Source organism: Parambassis ranga, chromosome 21 (assembly GCF_900634625.1).
Source record: "Parambassis ranga chromosome 21, fParRan2.1, whole genome shotgun sequence".
Taxonomy (NCBI): Eukaryota; Metazoa; Chordata; class Actinopteri; family Ambassidae; genus Parambassis; species Parambassis ranga.
The window spans coordinates 6,472,833-6,486,695 of record NC_041041.1 but is presented as its reverse complement, the minus strand read 5'-3'; the positions used below and the strand labels follow the sequence as shown (position 1 = coordinate 6,486,695).

Sequence of the window (13,863 nt, the reverse complement as noted above, 5' to 3'; positions counted from 1 at the left end):
TGCAGCTAGAACCCCTTTTATAGAGCACTCTTCCACTTCCAGTTTCTATTCATTATTTTTGTATCTAGGATAAGTCATGTGGTTTACAAGAAATCCTGGTGGGAGGTGAAGAATGGAGGGGAGGGGGGAAGTAAATGACACGTAAACAGACACATTTCAAATGACTAATGCATCGTCACCATTAGATGATGTGTTTCATAATGGAGATGATGTTGATGAAGACTCTCAGTCATCCAGGTCATATTTTTCTTGAAGACATTTCACTGCTCCTCCATCAGCTTCATCATTTCTAACTGTTTGGTGGGGAAACATGGTTTATATGAGGTGGAGGACCTCAGTGGGTGGGTCTGGGTTAAACTCATAAAACAATGGCTCTAATTACTTCATACTTACCTGTGTTGGTCTGACTGTGTCTGGTGTGTCTAATGACTAATGGCTACAGACTGAGACTAGACAGCCCATGTGTGTGCTGTGAACATTTGGCTTGGAGTGAAACTTCCTGGGAGTGGATGGAAGCACTGCATTGTATGTGGTAGAAAGAAGATGCCCTGCAAATGTTTAGCTACCCCAACTGGGCACTCATCAAAGCCACAAAAACAAGATCTACTAACAACAAGAAGAAGGACAACAACTGGCGGAGAAAGAACATCTCCATTCCATCCCGGTTCATTTCAAACCTATGACAACACTGAGACAGAGACTGGTTCACCCTGTTAGATCCCGGGAATAATCGTCAGCTCTCCGTCTACATGGGGTCCTGGTGCCTTAGTCAGAAGGGTATTACCCTAGCATGAATTCTAAAGATACACTACTTAAGCTGAGGGCGGAGTAACTCGCCTGGCTTCTAACCACCGTTAATCCTGACGTCTGCCCTGCTTCCTCCCTCGCACCGATGCAACCACGCAGGTAGGCTTACCCGCAGCCGGGACCGGTGGAGGGCCCCGTCAGTTGTGGTGGCTTACCCCTAATGGATCTGTGCACTTGGTACGTGCCAGGTTAATGGCTAGGAAAATAAGCCCTAAGGACATAAATGGTAGTGGACTCCTAAAAACCAGTGTGACCCCTAGAGCTAGATGTTGGAACACGTCAAAAAAGTCATTACCTAGAGTTTTACTTCCATGAGACTGTGGTGTACTATCACTAGGGAAAACAGGAGAATTCTGAATTTTAAAATATTTATTTTGTATGCAGGTTCAGCAGTTTAAGCAAAGCAACAGCCCTTGAATTCAAATCAGGTAATTCCAAAAAATCCAAAAAATCATCAAAATTATCTAGATTGTAAACGCAGCGCAGTCCTCGTCCGGTGTTGAAATCCCGGGTTTATAGTCCTTTTTGCAAAGACAACCTATTTTCCAAACATCATCATACTGCAGATGTTTGCTAACCAATTGTACAACATTTCGTCTTACTGCAGATATATTTTGACCAATGGTCAGCATAATGATATCACACCCTTTTGAATATGCATTTCTTCAGAAAGATAATCTGAGAGATTCATTTGATTATTATATATTAGATGTTTTAACAATTTATTAATCATTACATCATGAATTACTGTTAATTTCTATGTTAATACTTCAGCCCATAGCCTTCTTTAAGGGGAAGTTAATCCTGAGATCTCAACTCCACTTGACAACCCGAAGGATGAGACTCCCAGGGAGAAACACAGAAATGTGATATATGCACTCCAGTGCAGTGATGAATGCTCTGATCTGTACATTGGAGAAACTAAATGATGCAGTATTTGATTGAGTGGTTTCCATTAGATGCAACATCAGCTAATGGAGATGATGCAGTATCTTTAAACTGCAATTGAAAGTGAAAGTTTGAGGGTGCTCTATCAAAGAGCATCATTCCACTTTCACTCTTCACTCAGCAGCAGCAGCAGCAGCAGCTCTTCAGGCATGGTAGGAGTCACAGAGCATGTGTCTGCATGTTTACTATGTGATTGGCTTTTGTTTTTCACTTTGATTGTAAGATCATATTTTTGTTTTATTGTGATATCTTATTTTATATATTTAGATTATTTTTCTTTGTTGCAAAGCCAGTGCAGCTCTTTTCAATACAAATGTACGAGTGCCAGTGTTTCTGTCTAAATGCGTGTTGTCATTGACAAGAGTTAAAACACTGTTCCTGTTTAATCTGGCGCCTGGTGATGACTATGGACATTTGCTATACATGATTGCTTTTGCTCACTGTCTTCACAAGCTAATAGTGTTTGCCATGAGGCTCTAATATTCATTACTAACTGTGGTCCCCTCACTCACCACCACTCACAATATTCTTCATGGTAAAGTTAACAGGACGTCTTTACATGCTTCAGTCATTGGTACATGTTCATTTACAAAACCATTCTGGGTATCACTCCTCCCTATCTCTCCTGTCTTTTAAGAAAATGCAATCCCAGCTTTGACTACAAGTATTTGTTTAATTGGAGGAACTGAAGAATATGTGATTCAGTTGAACCTCATTTCTTCTATAACAAAATAAAGACGGACAATGAAGACACAGTTACCCTGTGAGAGAGCTCCTTCATGCTTTGTTGTATTTTGTTGTATAGGGAGCACAGTTCCACACAGTGACTACAGGGAACACATACGGGGCTGATAAGGCTCTGCTGGCCCAAATAAAGGACGGTGGGGGTCTGAAGGAGACAGACATGTCCAGCTGCGATGTCATCATTCTCTTCTGTCCAATCAGCTCTCGTCCTGGATCAGACGTGCAGTATGCCATGAGTGAGCTTCCAGGTAATACAACAGCTTTAGTTTCCTGTCATTTAGTTTCTGTATTTCTGGATCACCTCACATTCTTCTCCTTCCTCTGTACTGTCAGCAGGTGACAAACCTGTCATCCTGGTTCTGATGCACCACTCCCGAAAGGCCTACTACACAGACACTGAGAACTGGTCTGAAAATTATCCCAAAGTTATCTTGGGTGTTAATGTTTTCTACCATCAGACTGTGAAAGGGTTATTGTCCTGTAAAGAAAACAGAGATGCAGTCAAAGTAGTAAAAGAGCTTCTGAAAAAAAAAAAAAAACTCAAACTCCTCGTCTAAGGGGTGTCCTTTGATGTAGTCACACCAGCTGACAGTGGCACTGGTTGTTGTTTTTCTCGGCTAAAAACAGAAACCCTAAAATCTCCCTAATTAATATTAACATTCCTATTTAAAATGTGTTTTCAGTAACACAGACAACATCTGTGAATGAAAACATGTAGTTTTAAATTAAAAACAGAAACATGTCCTGGATGTGATGGTTCTAGAACACATCATGTGTGATGTAGCCTTCAGTGTGAAAATATAAAAACAGTAACAGCATATATGTCTCAAATAAAATGTTTGACTGCAAAGCTGCACAGAGACTGCTTATTACAGCATGTAACAGTAACCTGTTTAACACTGATCCCTGAGGAGCCAAGAATCCTCCACTGTTCATGAATAAAAGCTTCAAACCACCTTCCTGTTACTTGTCAGTCTTTGTCATGTTGCATGCACAGTGGACTGGCACAGCTTTTGTCTTATCGGAACCTGCAGAGTGAGTCACAGATGCAACACACACCTGCAGCTCTGCATGTCAAGGTGGAGATATTTCACTAACACAGCAGCCCAGAACACAGTGGTACAACCCTCCAGGGCCAAATGTCAGAATAATGAGTGCTGTTGTAGTAAAATGAATCTTGATCTGATGTACATGTTCTCACATTGTAATTGTCAGGATTGATAAGAAGGCGGACACAAGTGCAGGACAGCAGGCAGCAGGGTGGACAGACAACATACAAGACAAACACCAGCACCGAGTGACGGGAAGATGCTCATGATACACAGAGGGAAGGGAGAGACAATGAGGCACAGGTGAGACACATGAGGGAGGAGCAGGTAATCACCAGGAGGAGGAGGGAGTGCACGAGGAAGGGGAAGACAGGACACCTGAAAAGAGAGGGAGGTCAGTGACTTCAAAATAAAATAAGAAATAAACACAAACACAACAGAACTACAAAATAAAAGCCCTGGTTCACGGTGAAACCCTGACAGTAATGTTTTTCAGTATTCGCACACACTGAATTCACATTCAGTCCTCTTCACCAAAACACAGCCTGTCATCTCATAGTTTAACAGATCTGTAGAGGTTAAGTTGTCATGGTGACACTGCTGCAATGTCTCTATTCAAAGTATCACAAACACTCTGACAGGGGAGAGCACTAAGATGTTTATTAATTTTACACAGGTGAGAACAATAAGGTCTATGCAGACAACCCCCCCCCCCCCCCCCGCACGTGCTTTACCGATAACTAACTTACCGGTACATCACTCTATTAATATATACAATGCAAATAAAGATTACAACATAAATAAAAACCACTAAGGTGGTGCCTCGTAATATACAGAGCCCGTTCGGGCCGTGGTAGGCTCGCATGTGCGCATGCATTGTGTGTTTTCTTGTCTTGTGTCGCTTGTTTTTCGTTTTCTTTTTTTCAGTTCAAAAAGCAGTTTATTCCTTTGTAGCCCTGTCGGAAATAAACTCAGGGCAAAGCTGTCGTAGTTCAACAGTAGTTTACATTTACAGTCACAATTATTATTAAAACAGCCATATTAGCCAATTATGATAAATGATGCATTAAAACTGAAATGTTACTCTCACCAACTGAATAAGCTCAATTAAGCTTTGTGATGTTATATCTTTGTGTGTGTGACCAGGCAAGACCTGAGCATCCTGTTTCCAAGCAGCTGCCACCACTTCCTCCAGAGATGTAAACACACTTTCATACTCCTGTATAGTGCTGTTTCAATCACTTTACATGTTGTCAATAATAATCAATTTCTACACACATTTTATGCTGATGTAGGTCACAGTGTTACTATGAAGAAATGTAAAAAAGAACTGTTAGTTTAACTTTCTGGTTTCATTCTAAGTTGGAGAAACAGAAGAAGGATGTCCCAGAAGACCTTTATAATGGTATGTTCCAGCTTATATCCAACGTATATTTCATCTGTAACATGTTGTTTTGTCATTATTATTATATTGTTACTTATAATTGTGTGTTAATGTGTGAGTCACATTGCATAATAAAGGTTTGAGATAGTTTGATGTATAACATTCTATTAGTCCTGAAACAGTGACTAAAAAGGTGTGCAGAAAATGCTTATATTACTGTGTGTATGGGCCACATGCGTATGTGTATGCATGTGTTGGTAAGAAACCTTCCAGCAGTGCATCATGTTTGGTGCACAGTTCAGACTATATTACAGCACCAGCCAACTGTTAGCTCACCCCTCCCATCCAATGATTTTCTTTTTTTATTATAGATTCATACTGAAGACATCAAAACAGGAAAACAGGTAAAGGAACATAATATGAAATTGTGCACTTAACATAAAAATGTTCATAGTTTATCACCCATCCGCAACTATATATGTGTTCCTCGTCGATCAGCTCCTTTGTTTTACTAAAAATAATCAAAATATGGTTACTTCCTGTTTGAAGCAGTTGAAAAAGCAAACATAACACAAAGCCTCAGATCAGATGGCTCATTGTTTCATTGTTTCATTCTAATCATTGTTTAAAGATGGCGGTTGAGGGGCTAAATATTTCAAGAATTAACCCCTTCAGACGGCCTTGGGTCCAGCTGGGACTGAGTTTGACAGGGAATGTGAGATAGAAATATGATCAATCATCCTGATGGCATTGATTATTTGTTTGACTGCAGAGTGAGCCGCTTCTTAGTCGATTGTCTTTGTTCACATTTAAAATAAAAGAGTTTAATCCCTGAGGGAAACTGATAAAAAGATTTATCCCAATTATTTAAATACTTAATATATACTTTAATATTTAAAAAGATAGTCGCACTTCCACGTTAATATGTTGTGATTGGAATTTAATTTTTGGGGCACACATCTGTAAGATGGTAAATATTACAGGCTGATGAATGATTGACACATTTAGTTATTTGGTATCCGAATCAGAAGTTGCTTCATTTCAAAGTGAGGCAAAAGGCAGAAAGATAAAACACAAAACACTCAGCCAAAAACCTGACACAGTCCAATTCTAAAAAACAAACAGTTTGAGAAGTTTCTTATTTTTGGTCATTTGCAAAGCTAAAAGCTAGCCTATTTATTCAGATTTTTTAAAAAAAAAATGTACATATGTGTGTATGTTAAACGTCTCTGCTTCGATGAACTCAGTCACTACTAGATGCATAAGTAAAATCAACCTGCTATTGTTTTACATGTGGTTATGATACTGTTTGTCATGTAGCCCTGCAGCAGGTTCTGAAGGTTTACAGTGTGTTTGCAAAGTCCTCTCCAAAGTCAATGATAGCTCTCAGTGCACTCAGGATCAGAGTGTCGACATCATCATCCAGCAGGGTTTCTGTACAGTAGTTCTTCACAGGAAAGATGCAGTTGAGGGGAATTCCCACTTTTCTGCTGAAATCCTCAATCTAAGTTTGAAATAATGAAGGTTTCAGTTTAAGTTGTGTTCAATTGTTCAAAATGTTCAGCTGAAACTCACCTTTGTCTTCAGATATTTGCTCTTGAATGTGTTCTTCAGATTTTTTTCAACTTCCCCACAGGTCTGATCAATTTTTGTGAGGAAATGAACTTGGGGGCAAAGAACATGGACTCTCTCATCGGGAGAGGGTTGAGAGGCGTAGCTTCCTCCAGAGGTAAACACACTTTCATGTATATACTCACACATAGTGCTGTTTCAATCACTTTACATGTTGTCAATAATAATCAATTTCTACACACACATCTTAGCTGATGTAGGTCACAGTGTTACTATGAAGAAATGTAAAAAAGAACTGTTAGTTTAACTTTCTGGTTTCGTTCTAAGTTGGAGAAACAGAAGAAGGATGTCCCAGAAGAACTTTATAATGGTATGTTCCAGCTTATGATTTTAAGTTCACAATATTTCATCTGTAACATGTTGTTGTTTTGTCATTAATCAGAGGTGACCATGAAACAATTTTTAAATCAAATCCTAATCAGATGAAAACATAAAAAAGAAGTTACAGAATTACAGTAACTAGTCACACCTGCTGGTGGCTGTTGTTCTTTTTCTGCTGAAACACAGAAAACATTTAAATGGCTCATCTTACTTATTATCAAGTATAAAATGTGTACTTCAGTACAGACATATGTACTAATGCATAAGATAAAAATGTATAACTTGATACTTATAATTGTGTGTTAATGTGTGTCACATTGCATAATAATGGTTTGAGACAGTTTGATTTATAACATTCTATTAGTCCTGAAACATGTCATGTAAAAAGTTTAATTTAGTGGGAAACTAACAACACAATGTGTTTCAAACAAACTTTTGAGGGCACAGTGACTAAAAAGGTGTGCAGAAAATGCTTATATTACTGTGTGTATGGGCCACATACGTATGTGTATGCATGTGTTGGTAAGAAACCTTCCAGCAGTGCATCAAGTTTTGTTGCACAGTTTAGTCTATATTACAGCACCAGCCAACTGTTAGCTCACCCCTCCCAGCCAATGTGTTTTCTTTTTTTATTATAGATTCATACTGAAGACATCAAAACCGTAAAGGAACATAATATGAAATTGTGCACTTAACATAAAAATGTTCATAGTTTATCGCCCATCCGCAACTATATATGTGTTCCTCGTCCATCAGCTCCTTTGTTTTACTAAAAATAATCAAAATATGGTTACTTCCTGTTTGAAGCAGTTGAAAAAGCAAACATAACACAAAGCCTCAGATCAGATGGCTCATTGTTTCATTGTTTCATTCTAATCATTGTTTATAGATGGCGGTTGAGGGGCTCAATATTTCAAGAATTAACCCCTTCAGACGGCCTTCTTGATGGGTCCAGCTGGGACTGAGGTTGACAGAGAATGTGAGATAGAAATATGATCAATCATCCTGATGGCATTGATTATTTGTTTGACTGCAGAGTGAGCCGCTTCTTAGTCGATTGTCTTTTATTAAAATAAAAGAGTTTAATCCCTGAGGGAAACTGATAAAAAATGTATCCCAATTATTTAAAGACTGCAGTATATACTTTAATATTTAAAAAGATAGTCGCACTTCCACATTAAAATGTTGTGATTGGAATTTTAGTTTTGGGGCACACATCTGTAAGATGGTAAATATTACACGCTGATGAATGATTGACACATTTAGTTATTTGGTATCCGAATCAGAAGTTGCTTTAATTCAAAGATATCAGAAAGATAAAACACAAAACACTCAGCCAAAAACCTGACACAGTCTAATTCAACAAACAGTGTGAGAAGGTTCTTATTTTTGGTCATTTGCAAAGCTAAAAGCTAGTTTATTTATTCAGATTTAAAAAAAAAAAATTATATGTGTGCATGTTAAACGTCTCTGCTTCGACACTACTAGATGCATAAGTAAAATCAGCCTGCTATTGTTTTACATGTGGTTATTATGCTGTTTGTCATGCAACCCTGCAGGAGGTTCTGTAGGTTCGCAGAGGGTTCGCAAAGTCCTCTCCAAAGTCAATGATAGCTCTCTGTGCTGTCCTCACACCACGTAACTATATAGAGCTAGACAGCCACCGAACAAACTGAACAAAGGTCCCCAGACAAGGCTTGCTTTTCTTGGTTTTACTGAAGATCTTTGATGAACAATGTTATTTTTTGTTTTTGTAAAAAGACGAATGTTTCCCAAGGCACATGCGCTTTTAGCCACATTCAGCGTTTGCATGAGTCGTTTTCTCCCTTATTTTACTGACTTGTTGCTCACAACATTGCCGGAGAAAGTACAACAAAGATATGTGCCAGGTAAGAGCGCTCACTCGTTCGTGTTTCCAAACACACAAAATCAACAAAGAGGGTTTGTACAAAAGATGTCTCACTCTGATCAAATTTCAACCCATAAAAATATTTTAAACAATTTTAACATGAATTTACTTCTATTAATTAACTGCTAAGTTATTTAAACCTTATTTATGCAACTTAATTCCACCATAAACTAATGCCTTTAACCTAAAGGCATCACACTCTCAGTGCATTCAGGATCAGAGTGTCAACATCATCATCCAGCAGGGTTTCTGTACAGTAGTTCTTCATAGGAAAGATGCAGTCGAGGGGAATTCCCACTTTTCTGCTGAAATCCTCAATCTAAGTTTGAAATAATGAAGGTTTCAGTTTAAATTGTGTTCAGTTGTTCAAATGTTCAGCTGAAACTCACCTTTGTCTTCACATATTTGCTCTTGAATGTGTTTTTCAGATCTTTTTCAACTTGCCCACAGGCCTGGTCAATTTTTGTGAGGACAGCGATCTGTGGAATACCTGTAGATACACAGATTGACTCAGATATTGTCCCTGCATTGACTTAGGCCCAGTTCACACTGGAGAAAGTCAATCCAGCTAGAGATGTAAGCCAATCCGGCTAGATCCATGGATCGAGGTCTATCAGGATATATCCGGATTGATTCCCCCAGTGTGAACGGGGTCTAATTACTGACCCCTGAGTGATAAATATGTGAATATTATGAAATGATCATGATGAAACTATCATTAGTGCTTTATTAATCTGGTTTTACCCAAAGCACTGGCTGCCTCTCTAATCTCCCTCATCTTCTGTAAAACTCCACCTCTCATGTCTCCTGCATTAGCCGAGTAGAGACAGACCAGAACATGGACTCCGTCATCGGGAGAGGGTTGAGAGACGTAGCCATGGTCACTAGGTGTCAGTGGAGATACAGGATTGAACTGCAGAATGAAAAGATTTAAATTACAACTATTGCATGTCTGAGTTTTACGCATGCCTTAGGTGTGACATCTGTACCTTGTAACCCTCCTTTACATGTCCCTCCAAGGCCAGTTTGATGTCCTTGACATGGACTCCTCTTCCTGTTCCTTCCTCCAGACCCATGACATCATTAAAGACAAAAGGATAAAAGTTCCCTCTGTCTTCTTTCTGGATGGTATGAGTTTTAAACTGAAACAAACACACACAAATGATTGTGGTGCACCTTCTGTAAAAAAATTCTAGACCAATCAGCCTCCTGTGACAAGCTCTGACAGTTATAGGTGTGTTTTAAGTATATTTAGAGGTTCACTTTTTGCATGTGCAAATATTTTGGTATTGCTTTAATGCTCATATTTGCCCTTCGGCTTCATCAAAAGTCTGCTGCTTTCTAGCTTTCAAAGATCTTTATCAGCTTGGTGTGAGTGTAGTGCACATGCAACACTGAATATGTGCCAACACATAAGTGGATAGACACAAGTTTAATTAATAATAATAATAATAATAATAATTGAAACCTTTATTAGTCCCACAATGGGGAAATTGCTCCAAAGAGCACCATACACCAGTGAGTACACTGGAGGCTATGCAGGTAAAGTGTATTGCCCAAAGACACACAACAGTGAGGGAGGAGTTGGGATCGAACCACCAACCTTCCGGCTACAGGAAAACCCTGCTATACCACTGTGCACCTGCTGCCCACAACACACCTTTTCAGTAAAACTGATTTCAGAGTTGTCTGATCTGGCCAAAGCTGGAAGAACACGTTTCCTTCGAACGACACTGCTGACGGAATTGATGAAGGTGGACTTTCCAGCACCAACTTGACCATGGAGGAGAACTCTGATGTGTCTGACGGCCTCATTTTCAGGTTTATAATTCTTCACATAATCCAGATCACTCGCATTGTTTCTGTAAAAATGTGTCAAAGATTAGAGACAGACATTTTCACAAAGTTACTGTATGTAGGGAAAAGGCATGCCTGGTCTACATGTCATCTCAACGATCAAACTGTCAATATCAATAATAAAGGAGTGACTAAATGAAAGAATGTGCCAGTAAATGTATAATAATGTGGGCAATGGTCAATATAAAATATGAGATTAGTTTACATGTAAATTAAGTTCTGCATTTATTTAAAATTGTACTGATGTGCGTAATATTTTTATTCATGTGTTTTTACATTTGTTTTTTTATAATAATACAAAAAACACCAATAAATCAATACATTAACTCCATACAAAGTTAAAAATGCTTTGACAGAATGTCTGCAGCTTTCAGGTCATCTTCAGCAGGTCGTCTTATCACTCTGTCTGTATGCAACTTATAACCATATATTGATTAAGTAATGTGTCTACAAATGAAGTAATTTACTCACCCCCATGATACCTGTCTCCACGGAGTCCTAAGAGCTGGTATGACAAAAATGAAGATTTAAAGCATTTAATTTCCTGAAGAAAAATAAAATAATATTAGGTCATGAATTAATATTATAACAGAAATCATGTTCTAACTTACTGGGTGGAGAAGGTGGTGGGGTTGCAGGTTCTATAGAAGAAGACAAATGCAGACAAATGCAATACATTGTCAAACAAAAAGTAATTCATTGTACAGTTAAAATAAATCATTCAGGATTATGTTTTAAAACAAAAGAAAAAACGAAATCTAAATAAATTACATAAATAATATACAGTAGCAGTCAGGCACAGGCAAACCAAGCAGCCGACCGGGGCAGCATTTTTTTCATGACACATGGGAGGTGGCACAAGCAAAGTGGCTGCTTACTGAGCAAGTGCCTTGCACAGAAGCTGTGTGAGAAAGAGAAAGGGGCCCTCCCCTTTCTCTTTCTCACGGGGGACAGTTCCCCTCTGGGTCTCCCAAATGGAACGCACAAGTGTTTGTGCAGGATTGTTTTCATTGTTTTGCAATAACATGGCTGCTTGAGTCAGAATTCTGAGAAAAAAGTTAGAATTCTGACTGTAATCACAGAAAAAGCAACCTTTTTTTGCCCGTGGCCCTAATCCTCTTCTGTCATATAAAATAAAATAATATGCAGCAGAAAAGAAGGAACATAGCACACAGAATCAATCAAGTAAAATCAAGTAAAATAATAATAAATTACATGTAAACAGTCAAATTTCAAAAGGCTAATGAATTGCTGCATCATCTAATAGAGATTAAAAGCAGCTAAATGCTGTGCATGTGGTTTCATGTAACTTACTAGATTCTGAACCATCCATGGCTGGAAAAGAATAGAAATTGCAGTGAAGTCCCTGAAATAAAACCATTATGAAGTTAGTTACTGCAGGTAACTCACATCAGAACTGGTAGATATCAATGAAAATACACGTATTCTCAGAAATGTTGAGCTGAATAAATATAAATATGTTAGAGAAGAAGTCTTACCTTGATGATGCTGATGTGAAAAATGACTGAGGGATGCTGCAGCTAGGAACCCTTTTATAGAGCACTCTTCCACTTCCAGTTTCTATTCATTATTTTTGGATCTAGGATAAGTCATGTGGTTTACAAGAAATCCTGGTGGGAGGTGAAGAACGGAGGGATCTTTATCCAAGAATACTAAAGGTGTCACACAAAGGCCTTAAACAACACGTTGCTGGTTCATAATAGTAGAAGAAAACAGAGTTAAAGTAAATGGCACGTAAAAAGACACATTTCAAATGACTAATGCATCGTCACCATTAGATGATGTGTTTCATAATGGAGATGATGTTGATGAAGACTCTCAGTCATCCAGGTCATATTCATAGAGAGGAGCTGTACAGTTTTCTTGAAGACGTTTCACTGCTCTTCCAGCAGCTTCATCCCTTCTAACTGTTTGGTGGGGAAACATGGTTTATATGAGGTGGAGGACCTCAGTGGGTGGGTCTGGGTAAAACTCAGAAAACAATGGTTCTAATTACTTCATACTTACCTGTTGGTCTGACTGACTGTGTCTGGTGTGTCTAATGACTAATGGCTAACGACTATGAGACTAGACAGCCCATTGTTCTTGCTGTGAACCCCCCCCCACCACCACCACCACCACCACCAAACAGAACACTTTACACTTCAAGAAAACTTTACAAGTCCAGGCGCCTTGCTTCTAACGTCTTAATGTAGAGGATGCAGCATTTGATTGAGTGGTTTCCATTAGATGAGGCCGATGCAGCATCAGCTAATGGAAATCATGCAGCATCTTTAAACTGCAATTCAAAACTTTCCTGTTACTTGTGAGACTTTGTCATGTTGCATGCACAGTGGACCGGCACAGCATTTGTCATTTGTCCTATAGGAACCTGCAGAGTAAGTCACAGATGCAGCATACACCTGCAGCTCTGCATGTCAAGGTGGAGATATTTTACTAACACAGCAGCCAAGAACACAGTGGTACAACCCTCCAGGGCCAAATGTCAGAATAATGAGTGCTGAAAATGAATCTTGATCTGATGTACTGGGATCATGTTCTCACATTGTAATTGTCAGGATTGTGCAAGTGCAGGACAGCAGGCAGCAGGGTGGACAGACAACACACAACACAAACACCAGCACCGAGTGAGGGGAAGATGCTCATGATATACAGAGGGAAGGGAGAGACAATGAGGCACAGGTGAGACACATGAGGGAGGAGCAGGTAATCACCAGGAGGAGGAGGGAGTGCACGAGGAAGGGAAGACGGGACACCTGAAAAGAGAGGGAGGTCAGTGATTTCAAAATAAAAGGAAATAATACAAACACAACAGAACTACAAAATAAAAGCCCCGGTTCAGGCTGAAACCCTGACAGTAATGTTTTTCAGTATTCACACACACTGAATTCATTCAGTCCTCTTCACCAAAACACAGTGTGTCACCTCATAGATCCTCCAACAGATCTGTGGATGTTAGGTTGTCATGGTGACACTGCTGCACTGTCTCCATTCAAAGTATCACACACGCTTTGACTGATTTCTGTCCCTTTACTTCAAAATGTCAGGTTGTATGAATTCAAGCTCACAGCACTGAATTAAAAGAAGTTAGAAATTAAAAATACTATAAAACGCAACATCCACTTTGCCACAAGCAGAAAACACTCATCACTAAATTATATCACATTTATCTGCAGACTCACTGCCCTTAC

The 13,863-nt window shown here is 39.0% G+C and overlaps 1 protein-coding gene across 1 annotated transcript; it reads right to left on the bottom strand.

The window, feature by feature from the left end:
• Positions 1–6,269: 6,269 nt before the first annotated feature.
• Positions 6,270–12,160, bottom strand: LOC114426651 (interferon-induced protein 44-like). Its single transcript, XM_028394189.1, has 9 exons — positions 12,151–12,160; positions 11,966–12,017; positions 11,263–11,292; positions 11,123–11,156; positions 10,455–10,656; positions 9,784–9,936; positions 9,539–9,707; positions 9,184–9,284; positions 6,270–6,436 (listed from the first exon to the last, which is right to left on the bottom strand). The coding sequence occupies exons 2-9, from the start codon at positions 11,982–11,984 to the stop codon at positions 6,275–6,277; spliced, it is 870 nt and encodes a 289-aa protein (XP_028249990.1). The 5' UTR covers positions 11,985–12,017; positions 12,151–12,160; the 3' UTR covers positions 6,270–6,274.
• Between the last annotated feature and the right edge of the window lie 1,703 nt (positions 12,161–13,863).

Coding starts and splice junctions, on each gene's coding strand:
- LOC114426651 (XM_028394189.1), bottom strand. Junction 10,657..11,122: donor TGGAGACAGGTATCATGGGG/GTGAGTAAATTA, acceptor ACATTTTTACAG/AAACAATGCGAGTGATCTGG. Junction 9,937..10,454: donor AAATCAGTTTTACTGAAAAG/GTGTGTTGTGGG, acceptor TGTTTGTTTCAG/TTTAAAACTCATACCATCCA.